At 57.8% G+C, this 23,383-nt stretch overlaps 2 protein-coding genes and 1 long non-coding RNA gene across 6 annotated transcripts in view; 2 read left to right on the top strand and 1 right to left on the bottom strand.

Annotated features, from left to right (window-relative positions):
- The window catches only part of LOC108448062, a 5,134-nt gene extending 308 nt beyond the window's left edge, over positions 1–4,826 (bottom strand). Inside the window, exons 1-2 of the long non-coding RNA XR_001863844.1 lie at positions 4,737–4,826; positions 3,007–3,013 (exon numbers count right to left, since the gene is read on the bottom strand). This is a non-coding gene — a long non-coding RNA (uncharacterized LOC108448062). The remainder of the gene's footprint in view (positions 1–3,006; positions 3,014–4,736) is intronic.
- Positions 4,827–4,861: 35 nt separating this feature from the next.
- Positions 4,862–19,381, top strand: SLC6A17 (solute carrier family 6 member 17). The gene is made up of 11 exons (XM_008638002.2): positions 4,862–5,147; positions 8,399–8,556; positions 8,823–8,949; positions 9,556–9,737; positions 10,823–10,933; positions 11,919–12,160; positions 12,790–12,982; positions 13,329–13,521; positions 13,712–13,871; positions 14,370–14,532; positions 14,958–19,381. Exons 1-11 carry the CDS (start codon positions 4,862–4,864, stop codon positions 15,324–15,326), a joined length of 2,184 nt encoding a protein of 727 aa, XP_008636224.1. The 3' UTR covers positions 15,327–19,381.
- KCNC4 (potassium voltage-gated channel subfamily C member 4) overlaps positions 6,944–23,383 on the top strand; it is a 37,595-nt gene continuing 21,155 nt past the window's right edge. Inside the window, exon 1 of one of the 4 annotated variants that reach the window (XM_017739842.1) lies at positions 6,944–6,976. Coding sequence is in view for 2 of the 4 variants with exons in the window: in XM_017739839.1 (XP_017595328.1) it covers positions 22,276–22,443 (168 nt within the window). In the remaining 2 variants the exon portion in view is untranslated. Of the gene's footprint in view, positions 6,977–20,927; positions 22,444–23,192; positions 23,370–23,383 lie in introns of those variants that run through there. The other 3 variants (XM_017739839.1, XM_017739841.1, XM_008638026.2) reach the window with 3 other exon arrangements.

The following is a 23,383-nucleotide window of genomic DNA, read 5'->3' as shown; positions in this document are numbered from 1 at the left end:
TGGCAGTCCCCATCCCACCACAGAGGCTCTCCTGACCTCAGGGAGCAGCAGGAAGGGGCCTGGAGCTGCTTTTCTCACGACTTGGGCTCGAAGTGGGATGTGCATCCAGGTCTCCTTCCCTTGGCTCTTGGCTGTGCAGCGCAGAGGGACGACGGGAGGGATTCATGGTCCTTCCCTTCTCCTCTGCTTCCCGGGTTTGCTGCTTCCGGGGTGACCTTGGATCTGTCCCTTCTCCTCCCCGTTCCAGTGTCCCCATCTGCACCGAAGAGCTTGGCCCTGGGTGCAAGATTCCCCTGGCTCTGTGTGTGCCAGGGAGGATGAGGAGCTGCAAATTGATGCTCAGATCTCCGAGCATGAAGCTGAGAGTAGATTTTCCACCTCCTGAAATCCCTCAGTTCCTCTGTCCCCACTCCTCCCTCCCTTCCCTGCTCCGTGACCTTGACGGGGCGAGCTGGACCTTCCCGGGCCTTGGGGAGCTGGATGCTGCACCAGGAACATCTTTCTCCTCTCCTTTAGGAGCTGTGGAGGATTTGTGTGGAACCTGAGGGGGGAGAAATGGTAATGGTGGGGCAGGGAGGGACCAGCAGAGAGTCCCCAGGGGTTGAAACGCTAATTTTTAATTCACCCAATCTCATCTTGTGGCTTTTCCTGCCTCAGTTTCCCCTTTCTGGACCCAAACAAGGGATAAATGTAGAATTTGGACACAGAGAGGAGAAATTCCCCCTCGCCACATCCTTTGGACCCAGAGCACATTTGCTGCCGGTGGCTGCTCTCCCTGGATTCTGCAGTAAATCCCCATCTCCTCCCTGCCTTCCCCTGCGCTCCCAGGCCCAGCTGAAAGCTTTGCTGACACATTTCCAGCCCGTTTATTGCTTCCCAAGAAAGCAAGGATGGGCTGAGGCAGGACACGTGGCTCAGAGCCTCCCTCCTCCCCTGACCCCTTTGTGGTGCTGCTGGCAGGGCTGGGGGGTGTGGGGGGGGGGGTTTCTCATCCCAAATAGCAGCTTCTTCCCCGTGGATGCTTTTGGGATTGATGGGAGCCTCTGGGCAGGGTTTAACCCTGGAGCAGGAGCTTCGTGCTGCTGGCAGGGCTGGGGGATGGGGGGGGGGTCTTCACTCATCCCAAATAGCAGCTTCTTCCCCGTGGATGCTTTTGGGATTGATGGGAGCCTCTGGGCAGGGTTTAACCCTGGAGCAGGAGCTTCTCCATCCCTGCCCTTTCCCTGCTGGGTTGAACCCAGTTTGTCCCATGGCAAACCCATTCCACGTGCCTTGGATGCACTGCAGTGGTGGTTCCCATGCCAGTCCAAAGGGATGTGGAGCTTGAGGCCACCCTGTGTCACCTGGAGAGGAGGACATGGGCGGGGGACTGTCACTCTGGGCGAGCAGGAGCCCTGGACTCAGCCCAGGGCTCAGGGAACGGCAGCTGCTTTGTGAGGAGTTAAATCTGAAGGTATCCTCTGGGACTGTGGAAGTGGGAATCCTGCTCAAGGACACACCCAGGGACACGGAGCAGGAGGAGGTGAGTTACCCCCAGGGACAGCCCAGCCATGCTCCCCCAGTGTCTCCCCTCGTGACGCCTGTTTGGAGACACCAGTACTGACCACTGCTCAAACTGGTCCTTTCCCTGCTCCTGCTGTGGGAAAAGCCGTGTTCCCTCTCTGGGTGGGTGGCACCAGCACTGGTTTTTACCTGGGCAAAGCTGTGGGTGCAAAGGCAGCCCTGGTCCGGCAGCACGAGTGAGGTTCTTGCAAGCCCTGGGCTCTGAAAGACCCTAATCTATCTTCTAAAGAGAGAGAAAAAATGCACATTTAAGAAAATTAAGGTCATGGGGACTAAGTAAACAAGCTGAATCTCCATCTGTCAGTGACAGGGTTTTCTATCTCTCTCCAGCCCGGAAAGCTCCTGGTTGTCAGCTGATCTGCCTTGTCTTTCTCACAGGGTGGCTGTTATTTTTGGCAGATGAATTTTTGATTAAATTCCCCTTTCAACCAAAGGAATTTGCGGAAATACCTTTCTCAGATGGATTTGGACTGTGCTTTTTGATTTGAGGGTGCAGACCTTGGGGCTGATGCAAGAGGCTGGGGAAATTAATGGGAGGAGCCCTGCTGACCCCGTGTTCCCTGGATCGTGTCCCTGTGCTGCGGGGGTTGGTGGCTCCGTGCGGGTTCTGGCCGGGCTCATCCCACAGCCCCGGCAGGGATGGGGATGGCGAGGGCTGGCTGTGCTCATGGCATCGCTGCTGGGGATGATCCTCCCTTCCTTCGGGCCTGGATCTCTGCCAGGCACCACCACCATGCCCAGGCTGGGGCTGAGCCATTGGGAGATGGCAAGAACTCCCCAAAGCAGCCATGGGGACACTGGGCCAGAGCCATTCCAGGACCAAGATTTGGATCTCTGTTACGGTTTTCCCCTCTGGTTTAGTCTGGGAGCAACTCCTGTGGGCAGGGAGACTCGTACCTCTGTCCTTCACCCTCATCCCAATGTTCAGAGAGGCCTTCCCCACCCTGTTAAAGCAGCCAAGCACCCCAGCTGATTCCCCAAATCCTTTGGGAATGTTGGAGTGTCCTCCAAGGCTCTGAGAGGGCTTTGTAGGTGCTGGAAGGACCCTGCTGCTCCAGGATGTGGGTCCTGGTACCTCTCAGCTCCTCAGAATAACGCAGAGGGGACCTAAACTGAGGAGAGGAAGAGGCTGAGATCCAGAGGGATGTTGTGGGGTCTGTCCCGACACCACGGTGCTGGCCTGGCTCAGCACCACCTTCCCTGGAGCTGGGCACCTCCGAGGGGTTGAGGTGTCCCAGGAGAGCTGTTTGGGGCACTGAACTCTGTGAGCTTGGCCAGCACATCCTGGATCTTCTCGGCTCTATCCCGAATCCTAAGAGACGCTTTAGCCCCAAGGCCGAGTGCTCCTGGCGCTCTGAGTCTCCCTCGCTCCGAAGGAGCTGCTGAGCAGGCAGGGAGCAGCAAACAACCCGTGGGTGTTCACCCAGCTCTGCACAAATCCACGCAGAGCCTGACCCAAACCTGATGGAAATCCTGTGCTTCCCTGGCTGCTGGATGAGGCCCTTCCCACGCTCTGTGCCCGTCCCCATCCCGGCTGAGGATGCTCCAGCCCCGGGCAGCCGCGTGCCGGTGATTGAGCGGTTTATGTGAATGAGCCCTCGTTAGGAAATGAAACATCGCCGGCTGGGCTTGAAAGGATAACTCCAACGGCTTCTCCGGAGGAGCCGGATCCAGGGAAGATGTGGAACCGAGGTGGTTGCCTGGCAACGGATGCAGCCGACAGTTGAAAATAGATTTTTTTCTTATAGGAACAGGGCCTGGCAAAGGGGGAACTTCCTTCAGGGGTGAAAAAACACCGAGGGGAGGGTGGGTGGAGGGGGAGGTTTCCTGCTCTCGGTGCTTTGCTCCTGGGCTGGAGCCCCGTGCATGAGATGGGGATGAGCTTTGCTGCCTGGGCTGAACCCTCTGCCCTGGAAAGGGTTGGGACTGGGGGCTGAATTAGATCAAAATGTCCAAAGGAAAGAAGAGGTGGGAATGGCTCTGGAAAAGCCCTCAGGGTGGGGGGGACATGGTGCTGCTGCCCAGCTGGGGTGGGACAGGTCTCTGAGCACAGCAGCATCGCTCTGCCATGGCCCAGCCAGCAGCCGGGTGTCCCCTGGGATGCAGAGGACAGGGAAGAGGGAAGCGCAGCTCTTCCCGAGCTTTTCTGAGATGAGGGATTTATTATGGGATTTCTGTGTTTTCTCCCCTGCTGATGTAGCACCACAGTCCAGTCTAGGGCAGGAGCTGCCCATGTGACCCCAGTTCTCCCAGTACGGAGAGGAGGGACATGGTGCTCTCCCAGTTTGGGGATCTCCAGCCCAGTGGAGCAGATTTCCACGATGTCCCCAAGATTTTTGAGGCAGGGGTGAGATCTGCAGGGCTGGGCTGGGCTGTGGGCACCTCCTGAGGTGCTTCTGTGCGGGATCGCTCCTCCTGACCCTCGCTGAAGGCTGGGGAAGGGAAGGGGCCGGGATTGATGGCTCTGCCTTGGCTGCTGCTGTTTTGCAGCCGCTACCTGTCGTGAAGCTGCCTGGGGAGATTTAGCGTTGGGCTCCAAGGCTTTTAAGTCACTCCTGATAACTTCCTGGGATGCAGAGACAGCCTGGGAATTTGTCACTGCCCCCTGAGCGCTTCCAAGCTGTCATGGAGCGAAGCCTGGGCTGTGCTGATGGTCAGGAGGGGAAGGAGCAGGGCAGGGAGGGCAGAGCCTCAGCGAGGGCTGAACGTGGTGTCAGGCCTTGTGAGGTTCAGCTGCTGCTCTGGAGGCATTAGAGGGGACAAGAGGTGTCACTGTCCCCTGGAGCCCAGGGAAATTCCTCTCTCTGGGACCCAGGGGCCTCTTCCCCATGAATAAGAGAAGCTGTGGCTGCCCCATCCCTGGCAGTGTCCAAGGCCAGGTTGGATGGGGCTTGGAGCAACCGGGGACAGTGGGAGGTGTTCCTGCCCATGGCAGGGGGGGGGGTGGATGAGCTTTAAGGTCCCTTCCCACCCAAACCATCCTGGGATTCTGTAATTCTCAACCAGAACGTTGCTCCTGGCCCATCATTCCTGGAGAAGGGGACCCTCCAGGTTCAGGTTCAGGTCCCCAGGACATGGGGGGATGGGCACTCTTCTCACCTGGTGCTGCCGGTCCTGCCAGGACACCTGGGGATGAGACAAAACCAACTGACCCCAGCTGACCCCTTCCCCACCCAGGTCCTGCTGATGAAGAGGAGGTGAGGCCCGAGCTGTAGCTCACACCCGTGCTGCTCCCTGTGGGACATTCATCCTCTTCCCTCCTCCCATCCTGCCCTCGGGGCCGCCTGGAGCCGTCCCGATGCCGAAGAACAGCAAGGTGACGCAGCGGGAGCACAGCAGCGAGCATGTCACCGAGTCGGTGGCCGACCTGCTGGCCCACCAGGAGCCCGTGGACTACAAACGCAGCGTCCTTAACGTGACGGGGGAGACCTGGGACAAGCAGAAGGAGGGAGATGAGGACCTGGACGCGGAGAACCGGCCGGCGTGGAACAGCAAGCTGCAGTACATCCTGGCACAAATCGGCTACTCCGTGGGGCTGGGCAATGTCTGGCGCTTCCCCTACCTCTGCCAGAAGAATGGAGGAGGTGAGAGATGGGGCAGAGGTGGGATCAGCCCTTGGAGAAGGGGGTGTGACCCAATCCTGCCTCGCTGCACGTTGGGGTGTGGATGCTGGCACAGGACAGGGGTAATTTGGGCTCTAAAATGGGTTATTTGTGCTCTAAAGTGTGTTGTTTGGGCTCTGAGGGGGTGAAAGGGCTGCCAGAAGCTGTGCTGAGATGTGGGAATCTCCAGGACGGCCTCTTCCTAAAGGTTGTCCACCTGCCAGGTTGGGAGCCAGGGTTTCTGGCTGCAAGCCCTGATTCTTGTAGGGACTATTTGGAAATCAGGGCCCAAGAGGGAAGAGACAGTCCCTCCATTTCCTTGGGTCCTGAAGCCACATTTTGTGGTTCCATCCCCTTCCCAAATCCTCCTTCCAGCCAGCCCCTTCTCTCATCCCACCCCACGCCTCCTCCTCGGGCTTCCAAGAGGGCCAGGTCTTTCCCAGCTGTGCTGAGACCCACCACCCTCCGTGACACTGACAGCAGAGTGGGTTCCTCATCATTAACTCAAACCCAGTCCCTTCCCAGCCGTGTTGGAGGGAGCCAGGCCCAGCCCAGGGCCCCCCTGAGCTCTCCTGTTCCCAGTGCTGCATCCTTCGCCGAACCTGCAGCGCTCTCAATAATTAAAACATCTCCGGTGTCATCGTCAGGATGAGTCATTCTGCCAAACAGAGACCTGTGCAGTCAGCACTCCCCCCCCGGGGCTGCTCACCCCCATTCCCTTCCCTTCCCGCCTGGGATGGAGCCGGCTGTGCCTGGCTCCTGCACCCCAGCACCTCCCAGTGCCTTGGTTTGGCTCCAGGCTCGGCTCGGTGCTGGCACAGCTCAGCTCAGCATGGTGTGTTCGCCCCAAATTCAGGGCTGGGAGAGGTTGGTACAGCCCCCCTGGTTTCATTGCACAGCTGTCCACACCTGGCCTCTGACTTCCAAGCAAGTTCTCCTCAGTAAATGAGATTTAGAACCAGCTCAGGCCCAGAGGCCAGAGAACCAGCATCCTCCTGCTTTATAAGGACTTAACCCAGCTGTGCTTCCGTTTCCCCACGGGCACAGCAATCAGTAATTAACCCTAATTAGTGCAATCAATGAAAATCCCTCATCTTACACTGAGCTGTCTGCTGTCCTGCGTATCCGGGGGGCTCTGGCCCCAGCTGTGCAGGTGCCGGGTGACAGGAGGTGCAACCGGTGTTCCTGGGCTGGGATTCATCCTGGTGTATCCCTCAAACCCGGGGCTGAACTTGCTGTCTGTGTTTGGGGAGCATTAAAGAAGTGGTTTTAGACACAAGCCCGGATGGGGTGTGGAATGGGGATGGGAACTGAGGCAGCACAGCCCTGACACTGCAGCAGCAGAGGAGATGAGCGGTGGGTTTGACCCATCCTGTGATGGGATCCAGGGGCACCGAGCTGGGCAGGGAATGGGGCAAGCAGCTGCTTTTAGGAGCTCCTTGCTGCGATAGAACATCTTTCTGCAGCAGGACTTAAAATAAAAGGCCTTACAAGCTGCCCCAACCATCGCCACAATTCCATGGATGGGGAAACTGAGGCACAGAGCTGGGAACTCTGAGCAGCAGCTTGCTGAGCTTTGCAGCGGTATTTCTTCTGCCCAAGTGGCACCATCTGTGTGTCCCATGGGGCAGACAGCAATTCTCTGCCTTTTCCTCCTGCCATGTCAAACCCCCTTGGTAGGGATTCCCTGCAGGCCGTGAGGCTGCTGCGGATGCAGGAGCTTGGGAGGGGTGGACAGACCATTCCTGGTCGCTCTGAGCAGCTCCAGGATGTGGTGGCGGTGGCTGCTTTCTCTCCTGCTCCCCGAGCAGGTGTCTGCGGGGGAGAACGGCTGCGTGCTGGGAGCAGGATGGGCTGGAGCCAAATTCCCAGGACTCGAAGTGCCGGGAGCCAGCATGGGCTGGCAGCGCTGCCCAAGGCTGCTGCCCACCTTTCCAGACATCACAGAAAGAAAATCTCCAACACTGGAAAAATTTGCATCTGAATCTGTCCATCTGTCTCATCTGCACCTATCTGCAGGTGGAGATACCCAGGAGAGCGTTGCAGAGATGGGATGCTCGTGGTCCTTCCCGAATTTCCCTGAGCTCCAGCTCTGCTCTCTGCCTCTCCTTTTACCCTCCCGATCACCCTGGGCTGCTGCACCTCAATTTCTCTCCCTACCGGCATTTCTAACACACCATCCCCAACCACTGCTGGCACTGATCCGCTTTGCAGAGTCCCAGCTTGGAGCAGCACTCCCTGCCCCAGCTCCTGCCCGGGGCCGGGGAGTTACGGCTGTCCCCGGGGTGTCAATCCAGGCAGGAATTTCGGCTGTCTTTGGACCGTCTGCTGCCCTGCAGGAGCCAGGCACATGCTCCCGAGCCCATTCCTCAGCTCCTGGCAGGAGGCTGGAGTCATTGCTCAGCCGGGCGCTGCGGCGTGGCTCATCGCATCCTTTATGGTCACCGGCTGTGCTTCGGGAGCCACCGCCTCCTCTCCAGCCTCAGCAACCAGACAGGCACTAACCGAGCTTTTAACCTGAGTCGTTTCTACCCCTCAGACCATGCAGGGTGGCACACGGCATGGTGGTGCTGGTGCTGGGAATGTGGGATGTCCAGGGGGATGTGTGGGGACAGGGGGCTCGGCTGTGCCTGGGGGACCGGGAGGGCTCCCGTGTGTCCGAGGTGGCCGGGAATGTGGCCGTGTCCCCATGCGTTGGCCTATGGAGGTGTCTCCTTGCACAGGGAAATTTGTCTGTGTGGATTCAGGGAGTCTTTGGGGGCCTTGGGGTCTATCCCACACGACCCACACTGGCAGGGGAGGCTGCACCCTTCCCTTCCACACACGTGTTTGCTCCTCTCCACAGCTTCTCCTCTGGCCAAGCTCTGATCTGCATTCCTGGATCACAAAATCAGGGGAAAACCACGGAAAATTTAGGTTGGAAAAGCCCTCTAAGACCATCGAGTCCAACCATTAACCCAGCACAAGGCCACCTCTAGCCCATGTCCCCAAGTGGCACATCCACACAGATTTTAAATCCTTGCAGGGAGGGGGACTCCACTGCTGCCCTGGACAGCCTGTGCCAGTGCCTGACCATCCTTTCCATGAAGAAATTTGTCCGAATATGCAACCTAAGCCTCCCCTGGCACAACTTGAGCCTGTCCCAGCTCTGCCCTGCTTGTCCACCCCCGTCCATCTGTCCTTGGCTGCACCGGAGCAGGGAGATCCATGATGACCTTTCTGTCCCCTTCCAGGTGCCTACCTGGTCCCATACCTGGTCCTGCTCATCATCATCGGGCTGCCCCTGTTCTTCCTGGAGCTGGCAGTGGGGCAGCGGATCCGCCGGGGCAGCATCGGCGTCTGGAATTACATCTGTCCCCGCCTGGGAGGCATCGGCTACGCCAGCTGCCTCGTGAGTGCACCCAGGGCACCCCCCCAGCCCCACCTCGGGGTGTGTGGGATGAGGCAAACCTCGAGGAGCCCCATGGGGGGGGGTTGAGAGGCCAAGAGGTGTTTGTCCAGCTCCACTCACGGCTCTAGGGCTGGTTTGGGAATGGGCCCATCCCCTGATCGCAGCAGCCTCGCTTCCCTCCGCTCCCTGCGTGGCATGAGGGGTGCCGGGAACGGTGCCACTGCCCTGGGGTTTGATGCCGTGTCCTCCTCCTTCCTCCCCCCAAGGTCTGTTTCTTTGTTGGTCTCTACTACAACGTCATCATCGGCTGGAGCATCTTTTACTTCTTCAAGTCCTTCCAGTACCCCCTGCCCTGGAGCGAGTGCCCCATCGTGAAGAACGGCTCGGTGGCCGGTGAGGGACGGGGAAGCTCGGCTGGGAGGGGCAGTTCCCAGGAAAGGGGGGCTGTGGGACACTGTGGGACACACATCACCACCCCCAACAGAAGGTGGGGCCACAGGAGGTGGAGGTGTCTCCTGGGGCCCTGGATCCTCTCTGGCCCAGCTGCCCTGACCATATGGAGAGCTTTCCCTTGGGTTGGGTGTCTCCCATGCGCTCTCTCCCCACTGATGGGATTCAATGCCAGTTTGGGAATCCAGAGTCCCCACTGATGGGATTTTCAGGCTGCCTCAGTGCTTGAGGCCAAGATCTGACCCAGGACCATGGAGGGAGGCAGCGAGAGGCAGGCAGAGGCTGCTCCATGGCTGCCTGACTGAGACATGGATGGAGCTAATGGTGTTTAATAACACCTGAGCATCAACCTGGGACTCTCTGAGAGCTTTTATGGCAAATGAAACTGTCTCTCCCAGTATTTAACATCTCATTTTCACCTGGCAGTGTTTTTCTGTCCTGTCTCTTCTTTTCCCTGCTAAGAATGAGCCCCATTAATTTCTGCCCCTCGGTTTCCAGAGGTGGGGGTGACTCTCCCCCTCACGCCCTCCTGCCTCTGCTCTGTTGCAGTTGTGGAGACCGAATGCGAGAGGAGCTCAGCTACCACCTACTTCTGGTACCGGGAGACCCTGGACATCTCCAACTCCATCTCTGAGAGCGGGGGGCTGAACTGGAAGATGACCCTGTGTCTGCTGGTGGCCTGGAGCCTTGTTGGCCTGGCCATGATCAAAGGCATCCAGTCCTCAGGGAAGGTGGGTATTGGTGGCCACCTGAGCCTGGCTGGGCTCTGTCTTGGAAGCAGGAACCTGCCTGGACCACACTGTCCTGCCCCAGTCTGGGGTACCAGTGGAATGCTGTGTCCCCTGGGATGCTCACACCCACTCCATAGCTGGGCTCACCTCTGGAGGGATCCAGAATAAGATCAAAAGAGGGTTTAGGGAAGAGCTTTAGTTCAGCTGACACGTGCAGCCAGGGCTCAGCCACACCAGGGCAGAGAATCCACCTGAGCTCCAGCACTTCACAGAGTCACAGAATCAATTAGGCTGGAAAAGACCTTTGAGGTCATCGAGTCCAACCTGTGACCTAACACCACCCTGTCACCCAGGCCATGGCACTGAGTGCCACATCCAGCCTTTCCTCAAACACCTCCAGCGATGGTGATGCCACCACCTCCCTGGGCAGCCCCTTCCAATGCCCAATCACTCTTTTTGTGAAGAACTTCTTCCTAATGTCCAGCCTAAACCTCCCCTGGTGCAGCTCAAGGCTGTGTCCTCTTGTCCTGTCGCTGGGAGCAAAGCCCAACCTTCACCTGGCTGCACCCTCCTGTCAGGGAGTTGTAGAGAGGGATGAGGTCCCCCCTGAGCCTCCTTTTCTCCAGGCTGAGCCCCCCCAGCTCCCTCAGCCGCTCCTCACAGGACCTGGGTTCCACACCCTTCCCCAGCCCTGTTGTCCTTCTCTGGACGAGCTCCAGCATCTCAACATCTTTCCTAAATTGTGGGACCCAGAACTGGACACAGCACTCGAGGTGAGGCCTCACCAGTGGTCCTGCTGATCCAGACCAGGTGCCATTGGCCTTCTTGGCCATGTGGGCACTCTGCTGCCTCATGTCCAGCCTGCTGCCAGTCAGTACCCGCAGGTCCCTTTCTGCCTGGCCACTGTCCAGCCACCATCCTGATCCGAGGGGCATCACAGTTTATTCCTGGGGAGCCAACCCCATCCTGGGGAGGGAAATGCTCCCTTCTCCCCACTCGAGCTGTCCGTAGGCTGGGTGGGAGGGTGGCTGAGCCCAGGGGGGCAAGAATTGAGGCTGTGCCTGTGTTCACCCCTCTTGCTCCAGGTGATGTACTTCAGCTCCCTCTTCCCATACGTGGTGCTCGTTTGCTTCCTGGTGCGGGGACTGCTGCTGCGTGGGGCAGTGGATGGGATCATGCACATGTTCACGCCCAAGGTGAGAGTTCCAAGCCCAGCAGACTCCAAGCAGGTTCCCCACCTGGCTGATCACGCCCTATTTTCCCTTATTCTCTTATTATTCCCCTTATTTTCGTCCCCACCCCAAAAATCAGAGTGCCAGCCCCAAATCTGGGGATTCCTGATAGATCATCAGGATGTGGAGTGGCTCCCAAAATTCAGGGTGTGGCCAGGACAGCCAAGAGCCTCACAAACTCACCATCCTCAGCTGCCCAGCCACCAGGGTGGGGGGCACAGAGGTGCCCGAGGGGATATATAAAGATCTAATGGAAAGATGCTGTCTGGCAGCAAAACCTCTGCTGGTGGTATGCACTTATTAATTAACCAGCTAATTAATTAATTAAGCAGAGATGTAGATGAATCAGCTCGTCTGGCGAGGCTGTTAGAAGATATTAATTAAGGTCCCTTGACGAACAACGCTGGGAGGCCTCCAGGCTGCAGCTCTGGCTCCCAGGAGAGGGGGAATGTGGTTGGGGGGGTATCAGGAGTTAGAACAACCCCCCAGCCAGGATGTTGGATTTCCATGCTCCAGGTGCTCTGGAAGCAGGAGAAGGCCGTGGAGGATGGAGACCCATCGCTGGGCATGGGGTGGTTCCCTGGGCTGGGGGGACAGGGACATGGAGCCCCCAGTGTGGGCTCTGGGGCAGGTGGAGTAGACAGGGACGTGGTCAGGTCAAACCTTGTCCTGACCTCTCTGTGCCTCAGTTTCTCCCTCTGTGGGAATGACAAGAAGGACCCGTGAGTGCTGGGTAAAGCCAGACCTGACCATGGCAGATCATGGAACCACGGAATGGTTTGGGCTGGGAGGGGCCTTAGGGATCATTTCCTTCCACTGCCCCATCAAAGCACCCCCAGCTGCTCCAAAACCAACTCAGCCCAGAGGCACAGCAGCCTTTTGATGGAGCTTTGGGATGGGTTGTGGGGCCACCAGGCCACCTGACTCCTTCTTCTGTCTTCCTTCCAAGCTGGACAAGATGCTGGACCCCCAGGTGTGGCGTGAAGCAGCCACACAGGTTTTCTTCGCCTTGGGCCTGGGTTTCGGGGGGGTCATTGCCTTCTCCAGCTACAACAAGCAGGACAACAACTGCCACTTCGATGCCACCCTTGTCTCCTTCATCAACTTCTTCACGTCCGTGCTGGCCACCCTGGTTGTGTTTGCTGTGCTGGGCTTCAAGGCCAACATCATGAATGAGAAATGTGTGGTGGAGTAAGATTTGCTTTTTCTCTGTTTTGTTTTTGCTGGTTGTGGTGGGTCTGGAGCTGGATGATCCTGGGTTTTGGTGGACCCAAGTTCCTGATGGTTGAGACCTGGATTTCCAGAGATGTCCCGCTGTAGCTGAGGGAGTTGGATGTCGCTGTTGTACTGAGAATGGCGAAAGGAACGACACAGAATTCAAGTCCAGGATAAAATGGGATTATTTAATGAATTACAAACTCGTTTATTTAACTTGGTTCGCAATAGAGAAATGATGATTGGCCCATCGGTCAACCACCCACCAAAGTGGTTGGCTGAAAGGAATAGTTCCCATTCTCAGAATATTATTCTCAATGAACCAAAACAATAGCCACAGTATTCCACAACAACCTGCACCTGCAAAATAGTTTACAGAATAGCAACCTGTTCCTCAGCTAGTTTGTGTGAGAACGGAGGCTTTCACAGGAGGCTGTAAAAAGCTGGAAAATTTCTCTGCTAGCTTTTTTAGCACCTGCAGTTGGACATTCAGCTCCTCCAACCTAAAGTCCAGCCCCAAGACGGGCTCTCAGTCTGCGGATTGAGCGTGCATCCAATGTGTCTCAGGTGCCCTGCATCACCTGAGAGGTTCTGCTCTCCCTTAGGAACGCTGAGAAGATCTTGGGCTACCTGAACACCAACGTGCTGAGCCACGACCTCATCCCACCCCACGTGAACTTCTCCCACCTCACCGCCAAAGACTACAACGAGATGTACCGGGTGATCATGACGGTGAAGGAGGGGCACTTCAAAGAGCTGGGCCTGGATGCCTGCCTGCTGGAGGACGAACTCAACAAGGTACCTGGTGGCACTCCCGGTAGGACCAGCAGGTCCCCCGCCCCATTGCCTCTTCCTGTGTCAATCCTGAGCACATGGATCTGGAAAAACAACTTTTAGAGACCCTCCAGGCATGGGGAATCCAAGTCCCTGTGGTTTTACCCAGCACACAGGGGTCCTCCTGGGGTGGGAGAAGTTCTGTCCAGTACAAGTCTAGCAGGGTCATCACCAGTTCATCACCAGTACCAGACTGGGATTTTCCTTCCTTGAAGAGGGTTTGGTGAGGGAGACCTGAGACATCAGGGGCTTGAAGTCTGTGTCCTGACAAGTTTCTTCTCATCTTTTGGTTCTCTCCCCACCTCAACAGTCGGTGCAAGGGACTGGGCTGGCCTTCATCGCCTTCACAGAAGCCATGACCCACTTCCCAGCCTCGCCCTTTTGGTCCGTCATGTTCTTCTTGATGCTGATCAACCTGGGCTTGGGGAGCATGATCGGGACCATGTCAGGCATCACCACGCCCATCATCGACACCTTCAAGGTGCGGAAGGAAGTGTTCACAGGTGAGGTCCCTTCTCCTGCAACCTCCTTGGGAAGGGGTGGGGGAGTCCCCGTTGCCTTGAGGAGTCACTCCAGAAGAGTGTGGACATAGTGGGGGGTGAACTGGGCCCTGCTAATGCAGGGAATGGACTTTGTGGAGGTCTTGGTGTCCCTCAGGGGGCTCTGCTGACCAGGCCCGTTTGCTCCCCACAGTCGGTTGCTGCATCTTCGCCTTCGTGGTGGGGCTGATCTTTGTGCAGCGTTCTGGAAATTACTTTGTCACCATGTTTGACGATTACTCGGCCACGTTGCCGCTCACCGTCGTGGTCATCCTGGAGAACATCGCTGTGGCCTGGATTTACGGCACCAAGAAGTAAGGAATTTCTGTGCAAAAGGAATAACTGTGCTGTAACTCCTGACTGAAAACCCCTTCCAGCTCTTTTCCACATGGCTTTCTCTCCAGGGGAAAATGCTCCAAGGGCAGGAATTTGGTTCACTTTGATCCTCCTGCCCTGCCCTGGTGTAACCCAGCCCCAGGAGCGGGTCTGTCTCGTGGGTATCTCCTGTTGGTTGTGATGCTCAGTTACTTGTGATGACCCTTCTTTCTGAGGTTTCCAGGTCCTTCTGCAAGTGGATGCTGTTCCCCTCTGTGTGTCTCGTTCAGAAGTTGTCCAGAGCGAAGGCAGCTCTGGGTAACGCTCAAATGGTCTTGTCCTGAGGAGTTTTCCACAAGTTCTTCAGGCTTGAGGGACGCTGAGATGCTCAGCTGGGTTCTTCTTCAGGCTCTACCTTGAGCATCAGCGGGGCTCCTGGGAGGTTGTTTCTCACTCGAAGGCGGGGGATATCACGATTCCATGTCTCTCCTCGGCAGGTTCATGCAGGAGCTGACAGAAATGCTGGGTTTCCGGCCCTACCAGTTCTACTACTACGCCTGGAAGTACGTGTCTCCCATCTGCATGGCCGTGCTCATGACCGCCAGCATCATCCAGCTGGGAGTCAGCCCACCAGGATACAGCGCATGGATCAGAGAGGAGGTGAGCGCAGCTCCCTCCCCTTCCCCACCCACGTCCCAGCGGAGCAGGGGCAGCTCAGAGCCACAGACCGCTCTGTTCATGCCAGCTCCGCTCATTCCTCCTTCCTCTCCTGCTGGGTGACATTCCCACCCTGCTCCTGCCCTGGGAGCGGTCAGGTTTGTTCACGCTGCCCAGATGTCTCCAGCCAGCTCTGCCCATGGGCTGAAGTTTGTGTTGATTTTGGTTGGCTCCCACGGCTCCACGCTGTGCTCAGCATCCTGTGTGAGGATCCTTTCCCTCCACCTGAGCCCACCTTCATGTGGTGTCCCTGAGGATGGAGTCTGGCAGGAGGCAGCAGGAGCTGTCTGGTGCTTTGGAGACGTTGTACCTGGTGGGCATCACCTCTGCTGCAACAACCCCGTGACGTTAATATCTGTCTCTTCCAGGCTGCTGAAAAGTTCCTGTTCTACCCAACCTGGGCCATGGCCATCCTCATCTCCCTGATCATCCTGGCATCCCTCCCTCTGCCTCTGGTCTTCATCCTCCGGCAGTTCCACCTCGTGTCCGATGGCTCCAACGCTCTCTCTGTCACCTACAAGAAGGGGCGGATGATGAAGGACATCTCCAACTTGGAAGACAACGATGAGACCCGCTTCATCCTGAGCAAAGTGCCCAGCGAGACCCCGTCCCCCATGCCCACACACCGCTCCTACCTGGGCCCCGGGAGCAACTCCCCCATGGAAATGAGCAGTGCTCCCAACGGACGATACGGGAGCGGGTACCTCCTGGCCAGCACCCCTGAGTCTGAACTGTGATGGTTGCCTGCCAACCACCCCCACCGGGAGAGGAGGGCACTGGGGAGTGGATCCTGGCTGTCCAGGCAACAGGAAAATTAATTACTAAGGAAGATGAAGAAGAAACCCCTCTTAAAACCGTAAGCAAAGCAGCCATTTCTGAGATGACGTCGGGAAGAAGGGATTGCAGGAGGGGCAGGACTCCTCTGACAACCCTCGGTGGAAAGGCAGGACCCCTGGACTCATCTCCGGGGAAGGGAGGAGGAGTAAGAGGCGCTGCAATACCTTTCCAAGAGTTGTTCTCATGCAGCTCAAATCTGAAGCAAAGAATCTCTCTTTTCTAAGCAGCTGATGGTTGGAACAAGGACCTGGCAGCAGGTGGGAAGCCAATCATACTTCCTCCTGTCACCCAGTGCTCTTCCCTCCCTGTCTGTTGTCCTTTAGCCGGGAGGAGTCATGGCCTTATTCCAACGAGCACAATTAACCATCGATGTTCATAGCACAAAAAGGTGCTGTTGTTGTCACCATCGTTGTTGTTGTTGTTGTATCTCCTGTAGGTTTTTATAGCCGTGGACACACCCAAATAACCCCCCAAATTCTGGCCAGGGTTGGCAGGGAGCAGCGTGGGGCCAGCTGAGATACTGGGGTGGGTAAGAGAGGGCATGGGGCATCCCTGGAATCTTTATTGCCACCAGCATAGGGATGGTGGCTGGGAGTTGCTTGGGGGCATGGAGATGTCACAGCCATGGGATGGAGCGGCTGGGATGCTCCGTGGGCTGGTGGCGATCGTGCTGAGTGGCAGGAGGACCCCTGAAGTGACAGTGGTTTGGATGTGTGAGCCTGTGTGTGGTCTGGACGGGGTGAGCATGCTGGGGGTCATGAGCGCTCCCCTGGAATTACTCCTGACGTGTGGGATGCTCTGCTGATCCAAAATCCCTGGCACGGTGATCATCTCCTCTCACTCCTCTCTTTAGATGTCCCCGAGGGACAAGCAGAGGAGCTGTGGGACATCCAGTCCTACCACACTCCTGGTTTAGCTCTCAGGAAACCACCCCCTGACCGCCCTCCCTTGCCCCCCTGAGCTGCGCAGTGATCCTCTCTGGACGTGCCTCCTCATTTCTCCTCGTGTCCCATCCAAGCCAGGGGTTTGGCATTGCCTCCTGTCACACCCCACAGGAGCTCACCAGCCTTTGGGTGGGGGTGACCAGCTCCTGGGGACCACAGGCACCCAAGGAGCAGCAGCTCTTGGGAGCCAGTGCCAGGTGCCAGGTCCCCAGTAGCTCTTGATCCAGGCTGGGGAGCCCTTGGGAGAGTCCAGGGGCCTCTCTCGTGCCCATCCTTGCTTTTGGAGGCTCACATTGATGTGACCTTATGTTGTTTCTCCCCAGGCTGTTTAGGAAAGGGTGGGATCTCCCAGCTTTGGGTCTTTCCCACCGGGACTGAGGGTCGTTTCCCTGAATCCTACACATAACCAAGCACTCTGCCAAGGGTACTGGGATAACCTGGCATCATCCCCCTTTTCCTTGGGGACGGGGAAGCAGCTGCCTCCTTGCACACTCTCTCCCCTCTGTCGCCTCCAAAGGCTGGGGGAGCACCTCAGCCTGGGTCCTGCTGGGCTCAGGTTGTGCATGAAGATCTTTCAGGCCGCTCTGAAGGCCGCGTTTGTGGGTGCTGGTTCACGAGTCCTTCTCTCCTCCACTTTCCTGTCGATTGCTTTTCTTTCACCTTGATTCTCCTTTTGGTTGGAACTGAAGGCAGAAAGCAGCTGGTCTATTCACCACACCCCTGATTCTCAGCATCCCTGGGGCCAGGAGGTTCCCACAGTGACATCTCTTGTGGGTGTGATCCTTTATTCACAGTCTTCTCCATGGGCTTGGCTGGTCACCTGGAGACTCTTCCTGGACAATTAGCTCAAGTCCTTCATTAACCATTTTTCTGGGGGGAAAATGGAGGAATGGACTGAACCAAAGCAGCTCAGTGATGGTTCCAAGGGGCACCAGATCTGCGAGTCAGGATCAGCCATGCTCCTCCAGCAGTTCCCCCTTGCTCATCCCCTCCCGCGTCTTTCTCCTTCCTCTGCCCATGCAAGAGAGACGCAGAAATGTCCCCATGGAATCTCTGGAAGGGAGCAGCCCAAATCCAGTGGCATTTCCCCATCATTAGGCAACACGTCCCATCCCATTTCTCACTGGGTCCATCCTCACCTGACCAGCAGAACAGAGGATGAGTCAAATCCTTGCCCAGCATCACCTCCCCATGCCCCCGAGCCCAGGGACCAGATTCCCACCGTAGCTCCCATGGAGTTAACGGAGCAGGACACCTCCCACAGCCAAAACGCTCAGTCCCATGTGCTCCCACGGCACGATGCTCCTCGAACCCTGGGGGGAAGGATCCGGCCCTTGGTCTCTCCCACCCCCGTTCCCAAACCAGCCAGGGAGGCACTCGCTTTCCTCTCTTCTCCTCGCATCATCAATGAGAGGCAAAGTCAACAAGAAGGTAAAAGAAGCTATATTATATATATATATATATATATAAAATATATACAGAGAGAGGAGACGGAATAATAACCTAGAGATTCTCTATTTCTATTGTATATTTATTCTGTAAATGTCACTGTAAATGCTGTTAAATGACAAATCGTATTCCAAAGTGGCCCATGACCTATTTTCATTCCCAGTGCTGTACAGATCAATTCTCATTCTATAGCAGGGCATATTTTTACCTTTTTATTTCTTGTGCGTGGTGGGTGCAGGTCCCCTTCTCCCCCCCCAGCCCCAGGGTGTCCTGCTGCCCTGGGGACCAAGCAGGGAGGAGGAGGAGGAGGAGGAGGAGGGACGACACCTTTACTTTTATCTGTGGAAATACTGTACTTTGTCGTGGCATTTGCTCGCTGTTAGACACGGGGTGTTGGGGGGAGTGTGTGTGTGTTAGGTTTTAGGAGATCCGTGTTGTCGCCGTGGGAGCGTGCGCGTGTTCGTCCGTAGATGCCGTGCGTGGGGTGTGCGCGTGTCCGTGTGCGTGGGTGGCTTTAGGATTCACTTCTGGCTGTACTCGCTCACTTTTGGAGCCTGCGTGGGGGTTTCTCCCGCTCGCCGGGGCAGGTTCTCCCTCCACACACCTTCTCGGGGTCCCAGGCTGTGGATGAGGCCGACCCCCAGTGGCTTTTAGCCCTAGAAATCACTTCTTTTCCTCTTTTTCTGCACAGAGGCACAGGGAATAGCTGCTAGTTGTGAGCACAGGCACTTTTCAGTTTTCCTTCAGGCAGTGGGGCAAAGAGGGGGGAACCGCTGCCGATATCCCTGTCCCCCACATCAGCTCCTCGATGGGTTCCCAGCCCAGATCCTGCTGCTCAGAGCAGTGTGGTGCCCCTGGCTGCGAGACGAGGAGGTGCTGGGTAGGTCGGGGGAGGTCCAAACCGTGTCCCCTCTCTGGGGGGAGGGTGTTCAGTGGGTTTGGAGAGGGCAGAAAGGAGGTTGCAGGAGGGGCACACCCTGTGGTGCTGGAGCTGCAGGTCCAGCCTGGAGGGCTGGAGTTCGGATGCTCCGTTCCCCAGGACTCTGCTGCAGGGGCTGGACCTTGACCCCGGTACAAAGCAGAGGTCAAGGCAGGACTGGAGCCGGGTCCCCAGGTGTCCCAGGTCTCCTTCCCCTCAATCCCTCCAAAACAGCCCCTTCCTCACCTCTCAGCTCCCACCCAGACCCCGACAGGTCACATTAAGCCCCAGCACCTCCCAGGAGCAACTCCCACTGCCTTCTAATGGCCCCCGCCTCTCCCGAGCGTGGCTCTCGCCGGCAGGAGCGGCGCCGGGTGGCCTTGGTGGCCGGGAGGGACATGGCACAGCCACGGGAACACGCAGGATGCGGCTGCTTCCCCTGGGACAAGCACAACACTGGCGAAACCCTCCTGTACAGGTAAAGCACAGACCTCCTAGTGACGCGTCCCGTGTCCCCTCGTAGCCGCAGTAGTTCCCTCGTGTGCCGGGCGCGGCCGGGCTGCGCCGCCCGGGCTCCTCGGCCATCGGGAGAAACCCTGTAAGAGCTGTATCGGAGTCTGATTAAAAGTCTCTTCTTACCAAATCTCTCCTCACCGAGTCTCTTCTGTGCCTCTGTTTCCTTTCTTGGCTGGGCTTTGGGGTCTCTCTGAGGTTTAGGGTGGCAGAGACACAAAGCAAGGGGCCCGCGGGAGTCGAGGTCTGTCCTTCCCTGTGCTGTCCCCACTATTGTCCTGCAGTGTCCCCTCATCCCTGCCTCCACCCAGCATCAGCCGCTGCAAGGGCCTTGCTCGGAGCGAGCTGTCTGTAGGTGCTTCAGGAGCCTCGTGGAGGTTGTTTCCCATCCTGGGCCAGTTTAACCAGTACACATTGGCTTTCCAGGGCACAGGGACTGGTAAGGTGCAGCGCCTGCTCCTCTGCACAGTGCCCTGATAACAGCGCTGGTGGCTTATCCTGAGTGCTGGGAGCCCTGCGAGTCTGGAGACCCTTCCTGGAGAAGGCCCAAGGGTTTCCAGCAATCCCAGATGACTTCAGCTGCTGGGAATTAGCTGAGGTTAGCTGGGGAGCAGGGCTGCCTCTTCCCTTCTCTCCCATCTCTGGTAGCTTCTTTGGCTTCTCCAGGGCTCCTTCAGGAGCCTGAGGAAAGGGGGAAAGAAATCAGGAGAGATAGATCCAGATGAGATCCCTGGCACCGGGGATGCCACGGGGACACTGCCACGGCTGTGAACTGAACAGTGACAGCCCTGGGGAAGCAGGGAAGGTCTTTTGGGCACCATCTGGAGAGGTTGGTGCAGGACTGGGGCGAGCGTCGGACATGGCTGGAGGAGCAGCACTGCCCGGGGAGGGGAAGGAGGTGGCACAGGGGTATTTGTGTCCCAAAGGACATCCAGGGTCCAGCTCTGTGGGAAAACGCCCCCCAGGAGTGATGAGCAGGACAAGGGGACACGGAGGGCAGCTCTGACCTCAGCACAGGCCGGTTCTGTGGGAGCAGGGACGGAGATCCCAGCTCAGGGTAAGGCCCAGTGCTGGACTGGAGCCACGTGTGGTGTCACTGCAGTGCTGAACCCACCGAACTCAGCCCATCCTGCACTCCCAGGGGCTGAGAGGGTCTGCAGGGGCCAGAAAATCCCAGTGCCAGGGGCTTTCTGAAAACAGGAGAGAGAAACAAACTGGAAAGGGTGATTCTGGCCCTTGGGGGCTGGAATAAAGACACAGAAATGGGCCCAAATGTGGAATTTAAGCCAAACACTTTCTATTTTAAAAACCGCATAAATATTGAATTTCCCGTGACAGCGAGGGAGGGAGGTTTCAGAGCCTGGTGGGAGGTGAAGGATGTTGCTGTCGGATGTGGTGGTGGGTTTTGGGCGTCCCATCTCCAAACATCTCTGGACCGGGCTGCGGGCACGAGGCGGGTACGGACACGAGGTGGAGCTGCTACAGCAGCCTCTGCCGAGATTCCCTGAGCACCTCGGAAAGGAAAAGGACATCCTGACGCGGAAAGACAGGGAAACCGAGGCACGGCCCCAGCTCACGAACCGCTCCCGCTCACTCCAAAGCCACACAGTCCCCACCACTGTCCCCACTCCAGCCCAGCCCCCTCCCTCCCGCTCCCAAATTGCTTTTATGGAGCGAAATTGCATCAGCGCTGCCGTGGATGGAGCCAGATTCTCCCCAGACCCCGCCGCGCTCCGCTGGCCGTGTTTTCCCTGCCTGGGCTCCAGCCGGGGCGCAGGACACGAGGTGGCACTGTGTGACAGAACACGGGGACACGCCGCCGCGCCAGCAAGCCGGGGAGCATTCCCTGCCCGGGAATCAGGGCATGTGCCAGCTCCCCTTGCAGGCTGAGGTCATGGAGGGATGGGGCTGCAGACTCTGCCAGTGGCACCGGCACTGCTAAAATGAGCAATTGTAGTTAAAAATTCACCTGGCAGAGGCGGAGAGCAGAGACAGAGCTTGTCCATGGCTTGTGACAGCTTTTTAGGGAAGACCCACCTCCAAGAGAGTGTCCAGAAAGGTTTCTTGGGGATCCCACCCCGGGGAGTGCCGTGGGTGCCACCCCAGGTCCAGACCTGTGACCCACAGGTCAGAGATGGAGCTGTCCCACCAAAAACATGAGGGCAGAGACCTCCTTTGGAGCATCCAGGGGTTCCTGAGGACAACATATCCTTCATTAACAAGATTCTGGGCTGCAAGGACCTGGAGAGGTTGGTTTGGCTATTTCTACACCAAAACAGGATGGTCTCTCCCTAAAGTGATGCAGTCCAGCCTCCTCCTCTGTCCTTCCATGGACGGAGGGATCCCAGCGTGTCCCCAGCCTCCCTGTGAGGCCACTCAGCCCTCTGGGCATCCCGTGCTCCGCTGTGCTGCTCTCTCCCCACCGCTGGGGATGCGCCCGATGTGCTGGACCATGGGCCAGGCTCAGGGTGCTGCGCCGGGTCAGGGGAAGAGCCTATGGAGGGGAGGGACCCAGAGACCCCTTAAAATGTTCCCAGGACCCACCCAAGGCTTCCCAGGTTAGAGCTGATCCTGCTTGAGGTCTTCCAGGTCCTGCTCCTCATTCCATCCTTCGTCTGGATGTTCTCTGAGACACCGTGAACCTTGCAGGACGTCCCTGCAGAAGTGACTCCTTCTTGCTCCACAAAGGCCCTTATTCATCCAGCTCTTTCCATTTTCTCTTCTTCTCTCTCTCTCTTTTTTTTTTTCCCATGGACATTAAAAATCAGAAGGCATATTTAGAGAGCAGACAGCTTTGGGCGGGTGTTGCTGGCTAAAAGATCTCTTCCTTCCCCAGAAACAACTCATTTGTCTGCTTGGCCACCTCCTCCCACCCCAGGAACGGCCGCGCTTGGGTGCACGAAGCTCTTCCTGGCGGGATGAAAGTCGACAGATAAAATATTAGCATCAGGTCGCAGCATTCCTTCCTCCTGGCCAAACTCGCATTACGCCGATGAGGAGCCGAGCTGCGATGCCTGGCTGGTGATGCAAGGCTCGATTTTTCCAGCACGGTTTTCCCTTGGGCTCCAGGCTCTCCCGCTGGTGCAGCTCCGGGTGGTTTGGGTGTGGAGCTACGCCAGCCTCCACCCGCTCAGGATCCGGCCCTGGAAGCTGTGGAGTTGCAGTCACAGTTGGAGCAGGGCTGTCTTGGTGGTAAGATTCGAGCGTGGCTCTCGTGCCTCGTGGATTTTTTTGGGTGGAGCTTTTTCCCCAGCCACCCCCAGTGCCCCCCGGAATTCAGGGGCACATCAGTGAGGGGACAAATCTGGGCAGGGGGTGAGGAGGGGACCTGGTGGGGTGACAATGCACCACACAGCCCGGGGAGGTGCAGAGAGGGGTGCTGAGGCAGCATCCTCCACTCCACGTCCCCTCGCCCTGCACCAAGAACTCCCTTATCCGAGTGCTGACCCTCCTGGGTGAGACCCCCACCCACACCCAATAACAGGCCTGTGCTGGGCTTGGATCCCTTCTATGACCCCAAAGTACCCCCCGCCCCCCAGTGCAGCAGCACCAGCGGTGCCAGTGCAGGAGTAAACAGAGCTGGCAGGATGAGTCCCTGAGGTCTTCACCTGGGTGACAGCCTCGGCCCTGGAGCACGGTGCTCTTCACCTCCTCCCCAGCCCCAGGAGCCGGGGCTGAGCATCACCAGCACCCCGGGGGTGTCGGAGCCCCCCAGGGAGGGGGCTTAGGGGAAGGGCTCCGCGGGCTGGGGTGGTTGGTACCCCGAGCCCCGGCGGCCGCTGCGGGAAAGGGGCATCTCACACGCAGGAGCAGAAACAGGGCGGAGAGATGCTCGGGGAGGGTGGTGGGAGGGAAGGGGGGTCAGGGCAGAGTGCAGCCTCCCAGCTCCCCACCGGCCCCGGGGTCGGTCTCTCCTGACCTCTCGGTGAGCGAGGGATTGCGAGCCAGGGAGGGATGGGATCTGCGGGAGCCTCTGCCAAGAGCTGGCTCCAGATCCGCAGGCAGCTCTGGGCTGCATTTCCCCTCCGGCGCGAAGAGGAGCTGGGGTGTCCGGGGTTCACTCCTCGCTGACACCGACCCCCCGAGACCCTCAGCGGCACGTCGGGCCCCGCGGGGGGGCGGGGCCGCGAGC

This window comes from Corvus brachyrhynchos, unplaced genomic scaffold (assembly GCF_000691975.1).
Source record: "Corvus brachyrhynchos isolate BGI_N302 unplaced genomic scaffold, ASM69197v1 scaffold67, whole genome shotgun sequence".
Classification (NCBI taxonomy): Eukaryota; Metazoa; Chordata; class Aves; order Passeriformes; family Corvidae; genus Corvus; species Corvus brachyrhynchos.
The sequence above is the reverse complement of the archived record's forward strand: the minus strand, read 5'-3'. Positions and strand labels throughout refer to the sequence as shown.